This window comes from Podarcis erhardii (assembly GCF_964252035.2).
Source record: "Podarcis erhardii genome assembly, chromosome: 6".
NCBI classification, from domain to species: Eukaryota; Metazoa; Chordata; class Lepidosauria; order Squamata; family Lacertidae; genus Podarcis; species Podarcis erhardii.
In genome coordinates, this window is record NC_138510.1 from 94584195 (window position 1) to 94603337 (window position 19143).

The window sequence follows — 19143 nt, forward strand, 5'->3', positions numbered from 1 at the left end:
ACAATTATTATTATTATTATTATTATTATTATTATTATTATTATTATTATTTTGTTATTTATACCCCGCTCATCTGGCTGGGTTTCCCTAGCCACTCTGGGCTTCTTACAGCACATAAGAAATTGTAAAATGTTAGATATTAAAAATTTCCCAATACAGGGTTGCCTTCAGGTGTCTTCTAAAAGTCAGATAGTTGTTTATTTCCTTGACATCTGATGGGAGGGCATTCCACAGGGTGGGCACCACTACCAAGAAGGCCCTCTGCCTGGTTCCCTGTAACTTTGCTTCTCGCAGTGAGGGAACCGCCAGAAGGCCCTCGGCGCTGGACCTCAGTATCCGGGCTGAACAATGGAGGTGGAGACGCTCCTTCAGGTATACTGGGCCGAGGCAGACATACACCTCAGATGGTCTAAATATACAGCTAAACTAAATCTACAACTAAAAAAGGAATGCATGAAAAATGTATATTCTACAGGTACCGCTATTCAGTCACTGGTTGCAGTGCCTTATTGAGCATCTAGTCTTTGGCAAACCTGGGTTTGCCTCTGTGCAATCTGTGCAATGGTCCAGACACACTCAACTAAATTAACACCTGTGACCTAGTGGAAACAGAGAAACTGCTTCATGGAGCAATGCCAGTTCCCCTGATTTTGGTTTTCTGATTTGTCTTTGGTTCCTGTTTCCTAGGCTATGTGTTCATCACCAACATCCCCGCTGGTGCTACAGACATCCTCATTATAGAGAGGAGGAAAACAGAGAACATCCTAGGTAAGCGATGGACAGAAATCCTCCACTGGGGTCATTTGTCCCGCAGCACAGCAAAGAGAGTGCTTAACTGACTTAACTACTGCATGCAAGCCTTAAAGAGCATTCACGAGAGGGCTTTTTTGTTCTTGACCAATCTGTTCAGAGTAAATGCTATCCCTTGATTTCAGCTTTAGTGGCGTCAAAGAAGAGGAAAGCCTTAAAATTACAGTGCCTTTTATCAAGAACTTTTAAACAAATGAATTGGTTCTGACCAAGCAAGTTTTTAGTTAGAGGGACATCTTAATAAAACTCTCTCAACGCATGCATTGCCTTTTTGTTTTTTAAATCCCTTTCCTATTTAACCTAGATTATGTCTAGGGGAAGGAGGAGGGAAATAAATCTAAGATACATTTGTGGAGTACACCCAATCCCTCTACTCTGATGGTTCCCACTCCTGGGCACATGGCAGATATAACAAATATTGGTACAATATTTTAACAAAAGTAGTAGGGCACCATGCCCCCAAATGCTACCATTGAGTTGCACTTTTTGTAATCTCTAGCACATCCAGAGCTTGTCCTGAGATCTGAAAACTTGGGAGAGCCTCTATCCAGCGGCATAGCATGGAGGGAGGGGGGCTGAGGGGGCCATCACCCTGGGTACAGTTTTTTGGGGGGGCACATCACAGCACCCTGGTGCCCTGCAGCTGGAGGGCAGCTGAGAAGGATGCAATAGGCTTGTGCCCTGACCCCTGGGAGCCCAGCACTGCTTTTGGGAGGGCACTGTGAGCTGTTGCTTCCTTCTCACAGTGCCCTCCAGGTGGGGGGCAGCTGAGAAGGATGCAATAGGCTTGTGCCCTAGCCCCTGCAAGCACTTGCAAAGAAGATTCCTTTGTCTTTCATGCCCTCTCTGTCTCCTTGCTAGCCCTAGCGGATGAAACTGGGCGCTTTTTCTTCAATGGGAATTCAGCTATCGACAACCCACAGAACTTCCGAGTAGCTGGCACCGTGTTCAAATACCGCCGGCCTTCCAGCCTGCACGCCGACGGCCTCGAGTACATTATTGCACAGGGGCCTACCAACCAATCTCTCAACGCCATGGTAAGTGATGGAGGCTACAGAAAGATTGCTTTCTTGCTCCTTGTGTGAGCCCCAAGAATGGGAGCACAAAGTTAAAGGGGGCTTGGGGGGCCTGATCCGCAACAGTGGGTTGAGGCAAAGTTCTCAAATCGCATTAGATGCCAGGAGCGAGGTGGCAGTTAATCACGCTGTGCAAGTTGGAATTATTAGCAAGAACACGATGTGCACAGACTTGGTGGAGTACCTTTGCCCCATGGATCAGTTGCTGAGACTGAAAGTCCTGGGCTCGTCCCCTCCTCTCCAGGGCTTTTCCCAAGCAATCAGAGACTGCACCTGTATGTAGCTTGTTGCTGCTCCGCCTGTTTCAGCCCGCTTCTGGTTCTGTGAGACAGGTGGGGCGGGGAGCCGGTTGCAGCAGGAAGGGGAGAGACTTGTGACTCTTCACCAGGCTGACTCATCTCTGCCTCCTGGCCTCCCTGCTCCTGCTTCTCTCTGCCACAGACTCTCCCTGCTCGCTGAGCCTGTTACCCCTTCAGCTTCTGATACCTCGTCTTCCCAGTCTTCTCCCTCTGACTGCTCACTGTTGTCTGACCACTAATCCCTGGGCTCTGAGCCTTCTTCCCTTGGTAGTTCCCCAGCTAGTTTCTCCCACCATTCCTCTACATCCCATCAGTCCATGACATTACCTTCACGGGGACTGAATCAGCTAGATTGGTGACTGGAAGTGGCCGCTGAGACCATATAACACCAGTCCTGAAAGAGCTTCATTGGTTCCCAGTACGTTTCCAAGCACAATTAAAAGTGTTGGTGTTGACCTTTAAAGCCTTAAACGGCCTTGGTCCTGTATACCTGAAGGAGCGTCTCCACCCCCATCATCCAGCCCGGACACTGAGGTCCAGCTCCGAGGGCCTTCTGGCAGTTCCCTCGCTGCGAGAAGTGAGACTACAGGGAACTAGGCTGAGGGCCTTCTCGGTAGTGGTGTCTGCCCTGTGGAACGCCCTCCCACCAGATGTCAAGGCAATAAACAACTATTTTACTTTTAAAAGACAACTGAAGGTGGCCCTGTTTCGGGAAGTTTTTAATTTCTGACACTGTATTGTTTTTAATATTCAGTTGGAACCTGCCTAGAGTGGCTGGGGAAACCCAGCCAGATGGGCGGGGTATACATAATAAATTATTATTATTATTATTATTATTATTATTATTATTATTATTATTATTACAGATAGGTAGCCGTGTTGGTCTGCCATAGCTTCATCACAGCTATCTGCCAATCACCCATTCCCACCACCCTTCTGAGTAATACCCCTCCCCACCTTCTCACTATATAGAAGGGTCTGGAAACTTCTGTTTCAGTGTATCTGAAGAAGTGTGCATGCACACGAAAGCTCATACCAAGAACTGACTTAGTTGGTCTTTAAGGTGCTACTGGAAGGAATTATTATTATTATTATTATTATTCCCAAGTGCTAGTGCTGATGGATTAATTTTGTTTCCCTTTCCTTTTTCTTTTTCCTTGTTGAACTCAGTACTATAACTTCAATGGGAAAGTCCCCCATGTGACGTACGACTACACAGTGCCCAGGGCGCTGTCGCCGGCTCTTCAAACCGTTCCCCCTGCCATCAAGATGCCAACGCTGTACCTTCACTTGCCGGAGCCCAGCCACAATCGCCAGGACGCCGTCCCGCCCATTTCCCAAGATTTCAACGCCACTTGGTTATCTCTCGCGCCGGATGACGTCGGGGAACCTTTCCCACAGGGGGAGGAGCACGGAGGGGTGGCCTTCAAAAGCCAGGGCTTCTTCCCATTTAACTCAACTGCGCAAGGCAAGGACTGGGGCTGGAAACATGGGGCAGAGGATGAAAAGTTTGGTTTCCAAGTCCAGCGTGTCTACCACACCAACGGAGCAGGTGATGACGAAAAGATGGAAGCAGATCTGGGTTGGTATATTTTCTTGCCACTATATTTGCAGTGTTGGATTCCTTCTGCACCCACATGAAGCATGGGGTGGGGTGGGGCAGAGTAGCCGTGTCCTCCCAATGCTGCTTACTGAAAACCTGTGCTTTTTGCATTGCTATTCTTAGTTATGTAATGCCTTGTTCCTGCCCCATATATCCTGAGCCTTCTGCAGGGGGTTGGGAGGAAGTAAATAATCGTTGTGGGTTTTTCTTGGTTTCCATATGAACCTACACGGACCCTGAGATCATCTTCTGAGGCCCTTCTTCATGTGCCTCCTCCTCAAGAGGTCTGGATTGTGGCAACACAAGAGCAGGGCCTTTTCTGCCATGGCTCCCCATCTGTGGAATGCTCTCCCCAGGGAAGTTCACCTGGCACCTTCATTATGCACCTTTAGGTGCCAGGCAAAAACGTTCCTTTTAAACCAGGCCTTTGGTTGATTTGATTGACATCCTATGCCCTTCTAAAATGTGGGGTTTTGGGGGGGGTGTTGTTTTTATTTTGATTCTTTATTTTGTGGTTTTATACTTTGATTTTGTTCTGTGAACTGCCCTGAGACCTCTGGGTATAGGGCAGCATATAAATTCAATTAATAATAATAATAATAATAATAATAATAATAATAATCAGTCTTGAGGTAAGGGGACAACTGTGGTTTGATGAAGGGCTGTAAGGGATAATGTGCAAAGCCAGAATAGCTAATAGCTATTATGAGAATTTAATTTTTTTTGGAAATTCAAACTTTGAGATTTAGGGTTGCTGAATTTTGAAGAGCAAAAAAAGGGAGGGGACACATTTGCCGACTTTTAACTATGGATCGCTAGGACGACACTTGTTTTATGTGTCCTGGAAAGGTGGACGTGTCCTGGAAAAAGAGGACACATGGCAACCATACGCACACACCTCCTTGCCAAAATCTGAAATCATCCCTAAACCCTGAACGTTAAAATTCTGTAGTTGTGAGAGCTCTGAAATTATGAGGACTGGAAACTCATTTTTTTTTAAAGCACTGAGAGTGTGTCCTGTTTAAGATTGCAAATCACACCAGAAGATTTGTCTTGTGACAGGGGAAACAGGGTTTTGTCCCATGTCCCTTGAGGAACAAATGCCTTAAACTGGATTGGCTGCTATCCTGTGTTTTCTTTAAGCCCTCAGACTCAATCACCTCACAATCAGCACAGCGATTCCCCACGGTGCAGCGAGGCCTGAGCTCCAGGAGGCCAGCAGGATGGGGCCATCCAGGCTACGTCTCTTCAGGAAACTGTGTCTCCAGGACCCTCAGAACGCTGCTTTTTGCAGGGAATTGCATTACCTAGCGATCAAGCTGGGGAGGAAGAACTCGACGGTGGGCTTTTGGGGCGAACCTTTGGTCGAGTGGTCCGAAGGGCTGCACAAGCCACCGGCAAAAAAGAACTTTCTGGAGGATGCGAATGTGGAAGCGCATGCGGTGGACAGCGCAGCGAACGATACGGTCGTGGCGATGCCGTCCAAGCCTAGTTCCAGCACCAGCGTTCAGGCCAGTTTGGGGACCAAACTCCTGTCAGAACCTCTTCAGGCTCCTGGCACTGAAAGGCAAGTAGAACGAACGTTTCCTGGAGCAAAGGACCAAATGTCCTCTTAGGGGGAAGATAGGTGTCATGTGAACTCCCAGCAGAGCACCTCCACCATGTGGGGAGGCTGGTTTCCTCTCAGCCTCGCCATCTGAATGGCTGACAAACACACCAGCATGTTGTCTTCGGTCTTACCCCAAACCGCAGGATTCAGATGTGCTACCCACCCATCAACAATAGTTCTGTGGGTCACAGTGAAGACGGATGGGAAGACCGCAAAGCCAGAGCAGGGACCCACTAGGGGCACAGAGGGCAGCCTCTTTTGCGAGGCCCCACTGAAGCTTTCAGGATGTGGGTGGCACTATGGGTTAAACCACAGAGCCTAGGGCTTGCCTATCAGAAGGTCGGCGGTTCGAATCCCCCCGACGGAGTGAGCTCCCGTTGCTCGGTCCCTGCTCCTGCCAACCTAGCAGTTCGAAAGCACGTCAAAGTGCAAGTAGATAAATAGGTACCACTCTGACGGGAAGGTAAACGGTGTTTCCATGCGCTGCTCTGGTTCGCCAGAAGCGGCTTAGTCATGCTGGCCACATGACCCGGAAGCTGTACGCTGGCTACCTCAGCCAATAAAGCGAGATGAGTGCCGCAACCCCAGAGTTGGCCACGACTGGACCTAATGGTCAGGGGTCCCTTTACCTTTAGTGAAGCTTTCCCCTGCTTACGCAGTGGACTCATAATCTGGTGAATCAGGTTTGCATCCCTGCTTCTCCACATGCAGCTGCTGGGTGACCTTGGGCCAGTCACACTTCTCTGAAGTCTCTCAGCCCCACTCACCTCACGGAGTATTTGTTGTGGGGAAGGAAGGGAAAGGAGAATGTTAGCCGCTACTCCTTAGGGTAGTGATGAAGCGGGATATCAAATCCAAACTCTTCTTCTTCTTCTTCTTAATTTATGCCTTCCTTGTGTCATGCTAAGGTGTCTGAGTCCATTCTTTGAGAATTACTGGCCTAAAAAATGGCATCCTTGACAGGCCACCAGCACTTGAGTTTTGAAATGCGTCAGATTTGGTCTGCACCAGTTTCTGGGGGAGCAACGACTGCATTCACACCCGGGCTCCTTTCCTAGTCCCCTCAGAATCCCAGAAAGGTTGGCCTTTCCTTCCCAGAGTAGACAATCCACCCGTGAGTTCATGCAAGCTCCTTTTTCCCTACAGCAACGACTTTGAGCTGAATCCCCTCGGCCACGACGACATCAGCCTGGCTGACATGTATCGCTGGAAGGTATCGGCCTATGCCCCTTGCAGCTCAACGTGCACCTCAGGTAGCTTTGCTGCGAAGGTGATGGTTTTCGAGAGCAATTCTCGCGAGGGACCCAACCTTTTGCTTGAATGTGCCTCGTTTCCTAGCACCCAGAGATATCTTTTCTAGAAATAAGCCTGAAAGTCTGGTATTGTAGGTTGACAGGAATGCATCTGCTCTTCATTCAGGTATCCGTTGACTGTTTACTTCGCCTCTGCATTCTTAACTCTTCAACCACAAATTCTGCATGGAGTGGCCCCTCAAAAGTTGGTGCCTCTCCAGCTGTCGTCGCCTCTCCAGCTGTCTGGGACTACAATTCCCATCAGCCCTTCCTAGCACAGCCAGTTGGTCCATTTAGTCTACTGTTGCTTGCATGGACAGGCAGTGCTGCCTAATAATAATAATAATAATGATTATTATTATTATTATTATTATTATTATTATTATTATTTATTTATTTGTACCCCGCCCATCTGGCTGGGTTTCCCCAGCCACTCTGGGTAGCTTCCAACAAAGATTAAAAATACATGAAAATGCCACACATTAAAAATTTCCTGATACAGGGTTGCCTTCAGATGTCTTCTAAATGTCAGGTAGTTGTTTATCTCTTTGACATCTGGTGGGAGGGCGTTCCACAGGGAGGGCGCCACCACCGAGAAGGCCCTCTGCCTGGTTTCCTGTAGCTTTGCTTCTCTCAGTGAGAGAACCGCCAGAAGGCCCTCGGCGCTGGACCTCCCTGCTGCCCGGTCCCTGGGGTTGGTGGGAGCTGAACTTGGACCTTCCTAAATGCAGCCCTTCCTCGTTCTAAGCCACTCTGTGCATCCATATGGCACAATGACTGACTTTTTAGCAGGTTTGTTCTCTAGCTGCCCTGGAGCATTTAACCCGCCACAGTGCACATAGGCAATAAACTATCGTATTTTTAAATTAATTGATACGAATTAAATTTAATGACATAATTGTTCATTGCACAGCCTTGATTCTTCATTCATATCCCAGCATTAATTGTGATGCTTTAAGATGCTGTCCAGCTCAGCTGCTCAGAGCCCCTTCATGTCATAGCTGTCAACTGTCCCTTATTTGGCGGGAAACTCCCTTATCCCAGCGCCGTTTCCCGCTACTGTCCCTTATTGATGATGTCCCTTAAATTTCCCGGGTTCCAAAGGAAGCAGCTCCTCTCCCTCCCTCCCTCCCTCCCTGCCGGCCAGGGAGGAGGGAGGCTCCAACTGTGTTGCTTGGCTGCGTTGCTCACCCAATAAGGAGTCTAAGAACGACTAGGGGGTGGAGCTTGCATGCTTTGTGCTGATCAAATTGGCCACGTTGCCTGGGGACTCGCCTTTGCTCAGCGCTTCCCAGCGGAGAGGTGACGGTGGTTTTCATTACTGCATCCTCTTTGCTGGGTTGCTGCGCTGTGGGAACCACCGCTTGAGGCTTCATTTGGCTGCTGGCTGGGCTTTCTGACTTTGGCTTGGAGGGGCTCAAAAGTCGAACATACCTGTACTTGGAAAATCCCTTATTTTGGCTGCTGATCCCTTATTTTCGAGGCTGCTGGTCCCTCATTTTCAAATCTGTAAGTTGACATCTATGCTTCATGTCTTCCAAGGAAGAGATGAGAAAGGAAACACGAGTAGCTTGCCCTCCCATGCTTCTGGATCTTCTCTGGAAAGCAGAGGTCTACAAAGTCCTTCTGGAAAGATGGGCATTGTGGGATGCTGGTCTTCCTGTGGAGGCAAGGCCATCTTCTCCCATCAGATGAGATCTGGAAAAGTGCTGGTTGGGGCAGTGGGAAAATATCAGTCGCTTAGGCTGCTTAGCAGCCATCAGGGAAGCTGCTAGGGGCCATTTAACAAACAGGGACTAAAAAGACTAAAAAGAAATACAAGATGGGTGACACCTGGCTTGAGAGCAGTACATGTGAAAAGGATCTAGGAGTCTTGGTTGACCACAAACTTGACATGAGCCAACAGTGTGACGTGGCAGCTAAAAAAGCCAATGCAATTCTGGGCTGCATCAATAGGAGTATAGCATCTAGATCAAGGGAAGTAATAGTGCCACTGTATTCTGCTCTGGTCAGACCTCACCTGGAGTACTGTGTCCAGTCCTGGGCACCACAGTTCAAGAAGGACACGGACAAACTGGAACGTGTCCAGAGGAGGGCAACCAAAATGGTCAAAGGCCTGGAAACAATGCCTTATGAGGAACGGCTAAGGGAGCTGGGCATGTTTAGCCTGGAGAAGAGGAGGTTAAGGGGTGATATGATAGCCATGTTCAAATATATAAAAGGATGTCACATAGAGGAGGGAGAAAGGTTGTTTTCTGCTGCTCCAGAGAAGCGGACACGGAGCAATGGTTCCAAACTACAAGAAAAAAGATTCCACCTAAACATTAGGAAGAACTTCCTGACAGTAAGAGCCATTCGACAGTGGAATTTGCTGCCAAGGAGTGTGGTGGAGTCTCCTTCTTTGGAGGTCTTTAAGCAGAGGCTTGACAACCATATGTCAGGAGTGCTCTGATGGTGTTTCCTGCTTGGCAGGGGGTTGGACTCGATGGCCCTTGTGGTCTCTTCCAACTCTACGATTCTATGATTCTAAGAAACACTTTTGGTTGTCCACCCAGGGATCAGCAGCTCCTACGCCATGTGCGTCCGCTATGACGGAGTGGAAGTGGAAGAAGCGTATTGTGACGCCCTGACGCGCCCTGAGCCCACCCATGAGTTTTGCACAGGCAGAGACTGCCAGCCTAGGTGAGTGATAGGAGCCAGTTTCCAGAACGGGACTGGGGTGGGATTGTAGGTATGCAATCTTAATCCTGAACCAGAATATGAAATCTATAGTTTGAGGTTGATGGAAGGGGGTTAACTGTGTTCTTCTGTCTTCCTTTACAATATGCAAAAACTTTACATTTGCAAAACGCTGGGGAAATTATAAACGACTGCAGGACTCTGCTTTGTGGTTGTTTACTTATTTTTTTTAAAAGATATTTATTAAAGTTTAAAGTTTAACAATTACAAAAAGAGAAAAAAGGAGAAAAGGAGAAAAAAGAAAAACAAACAGTAGTAATAAAAAAGATTACAATACTTCAAAAACAAAGAAAAAATACAGCTAAACAATAACATTTAAAAACAACATTCAATATTTCCATATATTCATCTTTCATTTGCTTATTTCCATGACTTCCTCGCGCCTCCCTTTTTGTATTCTTAATTCATAATTGTTTCAGCAAGACCTTTCCCTCTTTCACAAAATTTTGTTCTATAATTTATCTTAACACAATTTGATCTTAAATATTACACTTTAACCCGTTAACAATCTATTTTAGCATAATTCTTTATAACCTTTCTGCTAAAACCATGTAAATTCATTCCAGCATCTTTCTAACATTCATTAATTTTACAATGTTTCTGTAGATATTCTTTAAATTTCTTTGCTTTGTGGTTGTTTACTTAATTGGTAAACCAAAATCAGCTTGCAGAGATTATATATATAAAATTTTTATTTATACTTTTCAAGTTTATACATTTTTTTAGTTTTACAATCAATTTAAAATTTCTAAACTTGACTTCCTTCCCCCTCTTTCTGCAGTTCTTTAAATTTATTTTTTAATATCTTCTGCATATCCAAATTCATTTGATTATCTACTTTAAATATATACTCTTACGAAACTGCAGGTTATTGCAATAATCCTGCCAATGCTTTTATCTGTTTGAAATTTATCTGTAAATATTCAATAAACCATTTACATTCTTTTATAAAAAGTTAGTTATCTTGATTTCTTGTTCTTCCGGTAAGTTTTGTCATTTCTGCATATTCCATAAGTTTTTGTATCCATTCTTCCTTTGCTGGGACTTCTGCTTCTTTCCATTTTGGGGCGATTAGCATTCTTGCTGCTCTAGTAGCATACCTAAATAAATTTCTGTACAATTTGGGTGGTTCTGTCTCTATAATTCCCAAAAGAAAAGCTTCTGGGTTTTTGTTTTTAAAAAACCAACAACGTTATTTTGAACATCCTTTTCAATTCATTATGTAAAAAGAAGGTTCTTTTTATCATATGTGTTGGTCTTTCAGTAAGGTTAAAGCTTGCTGGGAAATGATAGACAGTCATACCTTGGGTTGAATGTGCTTCAGGTGGAGCATTTTCAAGTTACGCTCCGCGGCAACCCGGAAGTAACGGAGCGTGTTACTTCCGGGTTTCACCGCTCGCTTATGCACAGACGCTTAAAATGACATCACGCGCATGCGCGGAAGTGGCAAAACGTGACCCACGCATGCGCAGATGCACAGTCGCATCTTATGTTCTATTCAGGATGCAAATGGGGCTCCGGAATGGATCCTGTTCGCATCTCAAGGCACCACTGTATAATGAATTGCAGAGTTGATATTTTTAGTGGGAAATTCAGTTCACTCTTGTGTGGTTATAAATCAGGGGTTGGCAACCTAAGGCCCACGGGCTGGAAGCGGCCCATGGGGGCTGGTTAACCGGCCCCCGAGCTGCCCCCGAACCGAGCTGCCTGCTCGGTGTGTCTCCGTGCGCTACACTAAATTGGCGCAGCATGGCACGGGGGCTCTCTTCTGTGGCTCTGGAAATTGCTTCTGTGCAGGCATGGTTTCTGGCATCTGGGCATGTGCAGAAGCGATTTCCAGTGCCGCAGACGTGCTGACACGATTTCCAGTGTCACGCTGCGCCAGTCCGGCCCACGGAGTATCTCCACGGGAGCGATCTGGCCCATGCCCGGTAAGCCTTGCTGACCCCTGTTATAGAGCCTCATGTAGTTTGGAAACTTGGAAGGCTCTTCTGTTTTCTTGACTCGGGTAATTCTACTGCTCTGACCTTCCAAGTTTGCTCAGACTAAGCCATGGTTGCTCTCTCTTCTCTCTCGCCATTGGCGCCTGCGTGGAGGTGGGAGACCAGCCGGTGGAGCGAGTGTTCCAGGACCTGTAGCGAAGGCTATCAGTACCGAACGGTGCGCTGCTGGAAGATGCTGGCTCCGGGCTTTGACAGCTCTGTTTACGATGACATGTGCGAGTCGGCAGGGCTAGCCAGGCCCATGGAGCGGAAATCTTGCAAGAACAAAGCTTGTGGACCACAGTGGGAGCTGTCAGAGTGGTCTGAGGTATGTGGTTCTTTGGCAAGTGCAGCAAAAAAAAGGTTTACAGCATGGGCCGGGGGAAATAGCTAAGCGAGCCTCTCTGCGAGCGCAAAGACAAATGTCCCTTTTAGGCACTTGGGGAGCAAAAGAAGGGAATTGTGATGTTTTAACCCTGATTACCTTCATCTTAAGGGATGCGGGCGGCGCTGTGGGTTAAACCACAGAGCCTAGGACTTGCCGATCAGAAGGTTGGCAGTTCGAATCCCCGCGACGGGGTGAGCTCCTGTTGTTCAGTCCCAGCTCCTGCCAACCTAGCAGTTCGAAAGCACATCAAGTGCAAGTAGATAAATAGGTACCGCTCCGGCGGGAAGGTAAACGGCGTTTCCGTGTGCTGCTCTGGTTCGCCAGAGGTGGCTTAGTCATGCTGGCCACGTGACCCGGAAGCTGTACGCCGGCTCCCTCGGCCAGTAAAGCGAGATGAGCGCCGCAGCCCCAGAGTCGGTCACAACCGGACCTAATGGTCAGGGGTCCCTTTACCTTTACTTTTACCTTCATCTTACGCAATAGAATCACGGACATGAAATCCGTTTTAAGGAAGATAGCAGCCTTAGCGTATTATTATCATTTGAAGCGGGGTGGGCTCAAGTGTGAGGGTCAAACTCTGTTTTCATTTATTTTTATTTCCATCGTAAATCCATTGTTGCCCAACAGCACAAACTCCCAGGAAAGAGTAAAGCACTCCATGCATTTCTGCTTCTCTTTCAACCATGTTCACAGCCCCCTATGGCACCTTTTCTATATTTCCCCACCCAGGGACTGCTCCTTGCACATCAATGCATAGCAAACAATTAATAAATCAGTAGTGGTAATAACCTAATGTCCCATTTCACTTGGAATGAGTGCTCAGTGGCTCCACAATTATTAGCACAAGTATTCAGAAAGCCAAGGAAAAGCAAGTTTAGTCTACTGGCGTGTCATCCAGCTGTACTGCCTGCCCCCTCCCCGTCTAAGGAATAAAAGAAAGACATGTTCAGCCCCTTTCTGCTTTTTCTGAGTACAGTGGTACCTCGGGTTAAGTACTTAATTCGTTCCAGAGGTCCGTTCTTAACCTGAAACTGTACTTAACCTGAAGCACCACTTTAGTTAATGGGACCTCCTGCTGCTGCCACGCCGCTGGAGCACGATTTCTGTTCTCATCCTGAAGCAAAGTTCTTAACCTGAAGCACTATTTCTGGGTTAGCGGAGTCTGTAACCTGAAGCGTATGTAACCCGAGGTACCACTGTAATCTGAAATCTAGACCATAATTTCCAGTATGCTCTTGCCAGGGTGGGGGGCAGTGGCTAGAACCGTGATATCTTAGACTACACAGCAACTATTACAGTGGTACCTCGAGTTACAAATGCCTCAGGTTACAAACGCTTCAGGTTACAAACTCCACTAACCTGGAAGAGTTACCTCAAGTTGAGAACTTTGCCCCAGGATGTGAACAGAAATCGTGTGCCAGTGGCGCAGTGGCATTAAGAGGCCCCATTAGTGAAAGCATGCCTCTAGTTTAGAACAGTTTCAGGTTAAGAACGGACCTCCGGAATGAATTAAGTTCTTACATAGAGGTACCACTGTGTTTATGTAGAATATTGGGCTCTGACCTAGCTCCAAGGCTCACTGCGAGAAGCGAAGTTACAGGGAACCAGGCAGAGGGCCTTCTCGGTAGTGGCGCCTGCCCTGTGGAACACCCTCCCTGCAGATGTCAAAGAAATAAACAACTATCTGACATTTAGACATTAGTTGTTTAGATAAACAACTATCTGACATCTGAAGGCAACCCTGTTTAGGGAAGTTTTTAATGACTGATGTTTTAATAAAATAAAAAAAATCCTTCAAGTAGCACCTTAGAGACCAACTAAGTTTGTTATTGGTATGAGCTTTTGTGTGCATGCAACACAGCTACCTACCTGTAACTAGAACAATGCTTTAATGTATTTTTAACCTCCTGTTGGAAGCCGCCCAGAGTGGCTGGGGAAACCCAGCCAGATGGGCGGGGTAGAAATAATAATAATAATAATAATAATAATAATAATAATAATAATAATAATAATTGTTCTTGTTATTATTATTTAATATTATTATTATTTCAACATCTGAGGCAAACAACAACAACAACCCAACTTCCCCTCCCCACAATAAACTATACTGTGAATAAATTAGTTACCATTTGCTTTTTTAAACCACTGTACTTAAATTCTTCTGCCTGGGGCAGATGGCTCTGTTAGGAAGGCATGCATGTTGACCTTGAGCTGACATAAATTCTTTGCGATATTAATCACTTTGGGAATATTAGGTCGCTTTCCTGAGTGGAAAGGGTGATCCCATACTGTTTATGAAGGAACAAGCTTGTCCACAGAAGAATAATTGCTTCCTTGGGGCTTGCATCTTTGACGCTGTTTTTCATTTTCCCTGTCCCATATCATCCTGTTCCCATCTTTATAGTGTTCTGCTCGATGCGGTGGCCCGGGGACGATGAAGAGGGAGGTGCGCTGCTCTGTAGACCCCAATCTGTGCAGTGAGTCATTGAGGCCTGTCGGTGAGCGGGAATGCTCAGGGCCCCCCTGCGACTGGCATTGGACTGCCTCTGACTGGGGGCCGGTGAGTCACAGAACATTCTTTCTATTTTCTCCTCCCTTCCCTTCCCCATCTTAGAGGATCGGATTAAGAGGGCATGGAGGTGACAGGTCTGTCATCCGTGGGGAGCCTGTGGGTTTTGAGGTGGGCAGCCGGCGACTCATACCAATTCCTGTCTTTTTGCTGCAAGCTTTCATAACCAAGAAAATAGGCTGGCAAAGGATCCCAGCATGTCACAAACTCAGTTCCCGGTCAGACTTGCTGCCTCCCTGGAATGAGAGTATGCTTTCAGCTTTTTTCGGTATATGTTTTTGGGCAAGGTTGGCAGAAGCACAACAACGGTCTTTCTGGGAAGCTTCGTCAGCAATGTCTAGGCACAGTGGCGTAGCATGGGGGTGCAGGGGGGGCGGCCGCACCGGGCGCAACATCTGGGGGGGCGCGCTCGCCGCCTCCGGAGTCGCCGAAGAGCCTCGGGCGCAGGCTGTAGCAGAGCCATATGTCTCGCGGAACCGATGAGCTGTGCGCGCGTCCGGACTGAAGGCATTCGGCAGGCAGCGGTTCTCAGCGCTCGGCGCAGTCCCCGCGCGTCAGGGCCGCGGAGGGCGCGCCAGGCAGCCCCTCCTCACAGCCCCGCCGCCGCTGCTGCAGCTGCTGGGCCATGTTGCATTTTCCTCGCCTCTCTGCCCTCCTCCTCCTCCGGGCAAGCGGTGTCGTTTGGGTGGCAGCACCAGCGGCAACTCGCCTCAGATCACCTGACACGGACCCCCTGCCGCCGCCGTGGCTACCTTACCGTAAATACCCCAGCCCAGGCAGCAGCAAGAAGAAGCTGGCAGCGGCGGCAGGTTAGGGGTTAGGGGTGCAAATTACTTCCCTTGCCCCGGGTTAGGGGGCGCAAATTACTTGCCTTGCCCCGGGTGCTGACAACCCACGCTACGCCGCTGTCTAGGCAACACGATGACCATGTACATATGCAACAGACAATCTTTATAGAATTCCTTCAAACCAGTACAAAATGAAATCTTTAGTCTCATAGTCTCTGAAAATCTTTAAAATGAAGCGAGGTACCAGACTTTGTACGATGAAAGACAAGCTGCGAAGCTTTGTGTATTCAGCAAATATGATGTCCAACACTGAACAGTGATTCCGGATATTGACTCATCTTATTTCGAATGGATGTATGTAAATGAAAATATCAAATGCTGTGGAACAGTGCTCATGTAGTAGCACCTTAAAGACCAACTAAGTTAGTTCTAGGTATGAGCTTTCGTGTGCATGCACACTTCTTCGTATCTGAAGAAGTGTGCATGCACACAAAAGCTCATACCTAGAACTAACTTAGTTGGTCTTTAAGGTGCTACTGGAAGGAATTTTTTGTTTTGACTATGGCAGACCAACACGGCTACCTATCTGTAACCAGTGCCCATGTAATAAGATCTTCTTAGCCTGGGAGTCCTGTACCTGGATCAGACCCTGCATGCATATTTTTAGAAATTATTCTGCAATTGTGAGGTCTGGGTTAAGGTTACCAGATTTTTTTCCAATTAATCCGGGGACACTTTTCAACTTCAAAAGATTTTGAATGGGGTCTGATTTGTAAACCCGGGGACTGTCCCCGGGAAACGGGGACATCTGGTAACTTTAGTTAGGTACTTTTTTTAAAAAAAAAGAAGGCAATTTCTGCATTCTGTCCATATTACTTGTGGCTGCATGGAATACACCCGTACCATAAATGTGTCCAAAGTCTTACAGATGTCCCCAACGCCTTCCTGATTAAAGACTGATGCTCAGCCGCTGTTACCTTGAAAGGCCTCTTTGTTTCTCCAAGTGCTCAGGTTTGTGTGGTGAGGGACGAATGAGCCGCTTTGTCACGTGTCGCAATTTGGAGGGGAAGGTCATCTCCGACTCCCTGTGCAACCCCAACACCAAGCCTCTAGCAATCTATCCCTGTGGAGATAAGAACTGCCCTGCGCATTGGGTTAAACAGGAATGGGACCAGGTGAGTCCGCGCTTGGTCTTGCCCTCCATACGAACAGGATACTCTTGCCAACACCACCCATTTAATGGTTTCTTGACTAACCATTAACTCAGTTCTGTGCTTTGCCTTCTGCTTCTGATTTCCCTTGAGCTTTCTCTTTGTAGGGTATCTGAGGTGTCAAAGCAGTGGGTTCATTGTTTCTGTTATAACCCCCACCCCCCAGTTTCTATAAAAGGACACAAGGCAGCTTGCATAAAATCAGCGCACTACAAAATAAGATTTAGGAGGAGAAATAGCAACTTTAAAAATAACCAACCCTTTTATAAGCAGATGACAGGGAGCCATGGGATTGCATCCTTCTTCCCTTCCCTGGCCCCCAATTCACCAACCTCAACTAGGGTTCCCTCTTAACCAAGATTTGAAACCAGGATTTGAGGTAGCTTCCATAGTTAAGGAGAAACCTCACTAGCATCAATATGGTTTTGGCTCCAAGCACCATCACCACATCTGCAGGTGGCCAGAAGACAGATCACCACAGCTCTCAGTCCACCTGCAGCCAGTGTTGTCCCTTCTGGCACTGTACAGCTACTGATGCTGGCCTGGTTCCTGCGCCGCTCATAGGCTGATTTTCTGCTAAACCATCTGCCTTCCTCTAAGCTAAAGGTGAGGAGCTTCCCCCACCTATCCAGGGCTGCATCGCTTTGGGAGTAAACTATTGTGGGTAGCTGCACGCCAGAGCAAAAACTGGATTTTTTTTCTAGGCAGAGCCACACCTTAAATTTAAAGCACATCCAACACACATTTTAAGGACATTACGTCCCCCAAAGAATCCTGGGAACTGTGGTTTGTTCAGGGTGCTGAGGATTGTATCTCTGTGAGGTGGAAACTAAAGTTCCCAGGATTCTTTGAGGGATGTCATGTGCTTTAAATATGTATTAAAAAGGTAAAGGGGACCCCTGACCATTAGGTCCAGTCGTGACCGACTCTGGGGTTGCGGCGCTCATCTCGCTTTATTGGCCGAGGGAGCCGGCGTACAGCTTCCAGGTCGTGTGGCCAACATGACTAAGCCGCTTCTGGCGAACCAGAGCAGCGCACGGAAACGCCGTTTACCTTCCCACCGGAGCGGTACCTATTTATCTACTTGCACTTTGACATGCTTTCGAACTGCTAGGTTGGCAGGAGCAGGGACCGAGCAACGGGAGCTCACCCCATGGCGGGGATTCGAACCACCGACCTTCTGATCGGCAAATCCTAGGCTCTGTGGTTTAACTCACAGCGCCACCTGTGTCCAAATATGTATTAGATGTGCTTTAATTTCTCCCTTTTTGCCATCCTCTCTCCTCCCCCCTCCCCTCCCCATCAGCCCATTGGCTTGCTGTGAGAGACTGCTGTTTACATTTCATGTTTTTTGAGATAACTGGCTCCGTTTTTCCTTTTAGTGAAAAAAGAGGTATAGCTATGAAAAAACAAACAAAACAGAAAGCAAAACTACATAACCTCTAGTTTACTGAGAATGAATCTAGACACATCAAAGAAGTGTTTCGGTTAAATGCTTTGCAAACTTTGTATGAGAAATCGGGTTGGCAAAAAAGGAACTCCACAGCGCCATCTGGCGTCACAGTGTTAGCATGCACAAACAACACACATAATGTGTTTTGTTCTTTGCCAGTGTAGCTGAGTCCTTGGTCGGGTACAGCTATTAAGGGGGAATAAAAACAAAAACATCAACAAAGGTGGGATGGGAAGTCAAAAAGAAAATGTGCAATGAAAAGCACCCCTATATATTTGATTGGAGTTGTGTAATAACTTGGAAGATTTGATAAAAATCATTATTAAAAAAATATTTACTGAGTGGATTGGAAATTTTATAATGAAAATAAAATAACTTGCACCCTTGCAGTAAGGGTTCACATAATGAAAATGGGAATAGATCGAGCCTCGAATCAATCAAAAAGTTAACTTTTGCTTTGTGCTAGATTTCATTTAAAAAAAATTTTTTTTAAATAAATTTTTATTAACCGGCCAATCACATCGAATCAAACCACATCACATAGATTCCAAATTACAGTGCCGAATTTTTTAATTTTGTTTCAAAGAGGCAACTGTAGCTTTGCCTTCCTTCCAACACCTGCTTTGCCAGAGCACATCTTGAGCTGGTAACTGGCGTCAGTCAGAAGCATGATGGGCGATTCCACGGGGCAACTGCCCAGCATAACCCCATGCAGCATTCTCATGCAACATTCAACATGCTGACGACTGAATGAAACCCCTCTTGCTCCCTTCCAGTGCAATGCGACATGTGGCCGAGGTGTCAAGATGCGGACAGTGCTGTGTGTGGGGCTGGAAAATGGGCTGTACAAGGAGTACCCCGAGAAGCGCTGCGACGCTCTCCCCAAGCCAGAAGTGCAGGCATCCTGCTTCAAGAGACCCTGCTCCACCTGGTTCTCCACCTCTTGGTCCCAGGTAGAGGAAGGGGGGGGGTAGTTCTGTAGTGGGGCTTAAGATAGGGATGAAAAGAGGGTGGATGAGCCCCATCTGCTCCTCACCTCCTTCTACAGGCCCTGCAGAAACTGCCTTCTTAACTGATGGACGCACTATGGGTCTCAACCACTCAGTAGATGAGGAACCACACACACCTGTGCGGGTCCTCATCCTGTTCATCACCCAGCCTTGACAGATCACCAACAGGAACACCCTTAAGCAGGGGGCTAGAGCAGGGGTCAGCAACCTTTTTCAGCCGTGGGCCGGTCCACTATCCGGATTGAGAAGGCGATTGGGCCGCATCCAGCCCCTGGGCCTTATGTTTCCTACCCCTGGGCTAGAGTCATTCCTGG

General features: G+C 47.3%; 1 protein-coding gene across 3 annotated transcripts in view; it reads left to right on the forward strand.

Annotated features, from left to right (window-relative positions):
• The window catches only part of LOC309343519 (ADAMTS-like protein 2), a 38415-nt gene that overhangs the window by 17282 nt on the left and 1990 nt on the right, over positions 1 to 19143 (forward strand). For 2 of the 3 annotated variants that reach the window (XM_081865149.1, XM_081865151.1), the window contains exons 7-16: positions 688 to 768; positions 1672 to 1847; positions 3356 to 3767; positions 4932 to 5355; positions 6544 to 6650; positions 9245 to 9371; positions 11525 to 11738; positions 14203 to 14358; positions 16160 to 16330; positions 18596 to 18772. In XM_081865149.1, coding sequence (XP_081721275.1) covers positions 688 to 768; positions 1672 to 1847; positions 3356 to 3767; positions 4932 to 5355; positions 6544 to 6650; positions 9245 to 9371; positions 11525 to 11738; positions 14203 to 14358; positions 16160 to 16330; positions 18596 to 18772 — 2045 coding nt within the window. Of the gene's footprint in view, positions 1 to 687; positions 769 to 1671; positions 1848 to 3355; positions 3768 to 4931; positions 5356 to 6543; positions 6651 to 9244; positions 9372 to 11524; positions 11739 to 14202; positions 14359 to 16159; positions 16331 to 18595; positions 18773 to 19143 lie in introns of those variants that run through there. The other variant, XM_081865150.1, reaches the window with a different exon arrangement.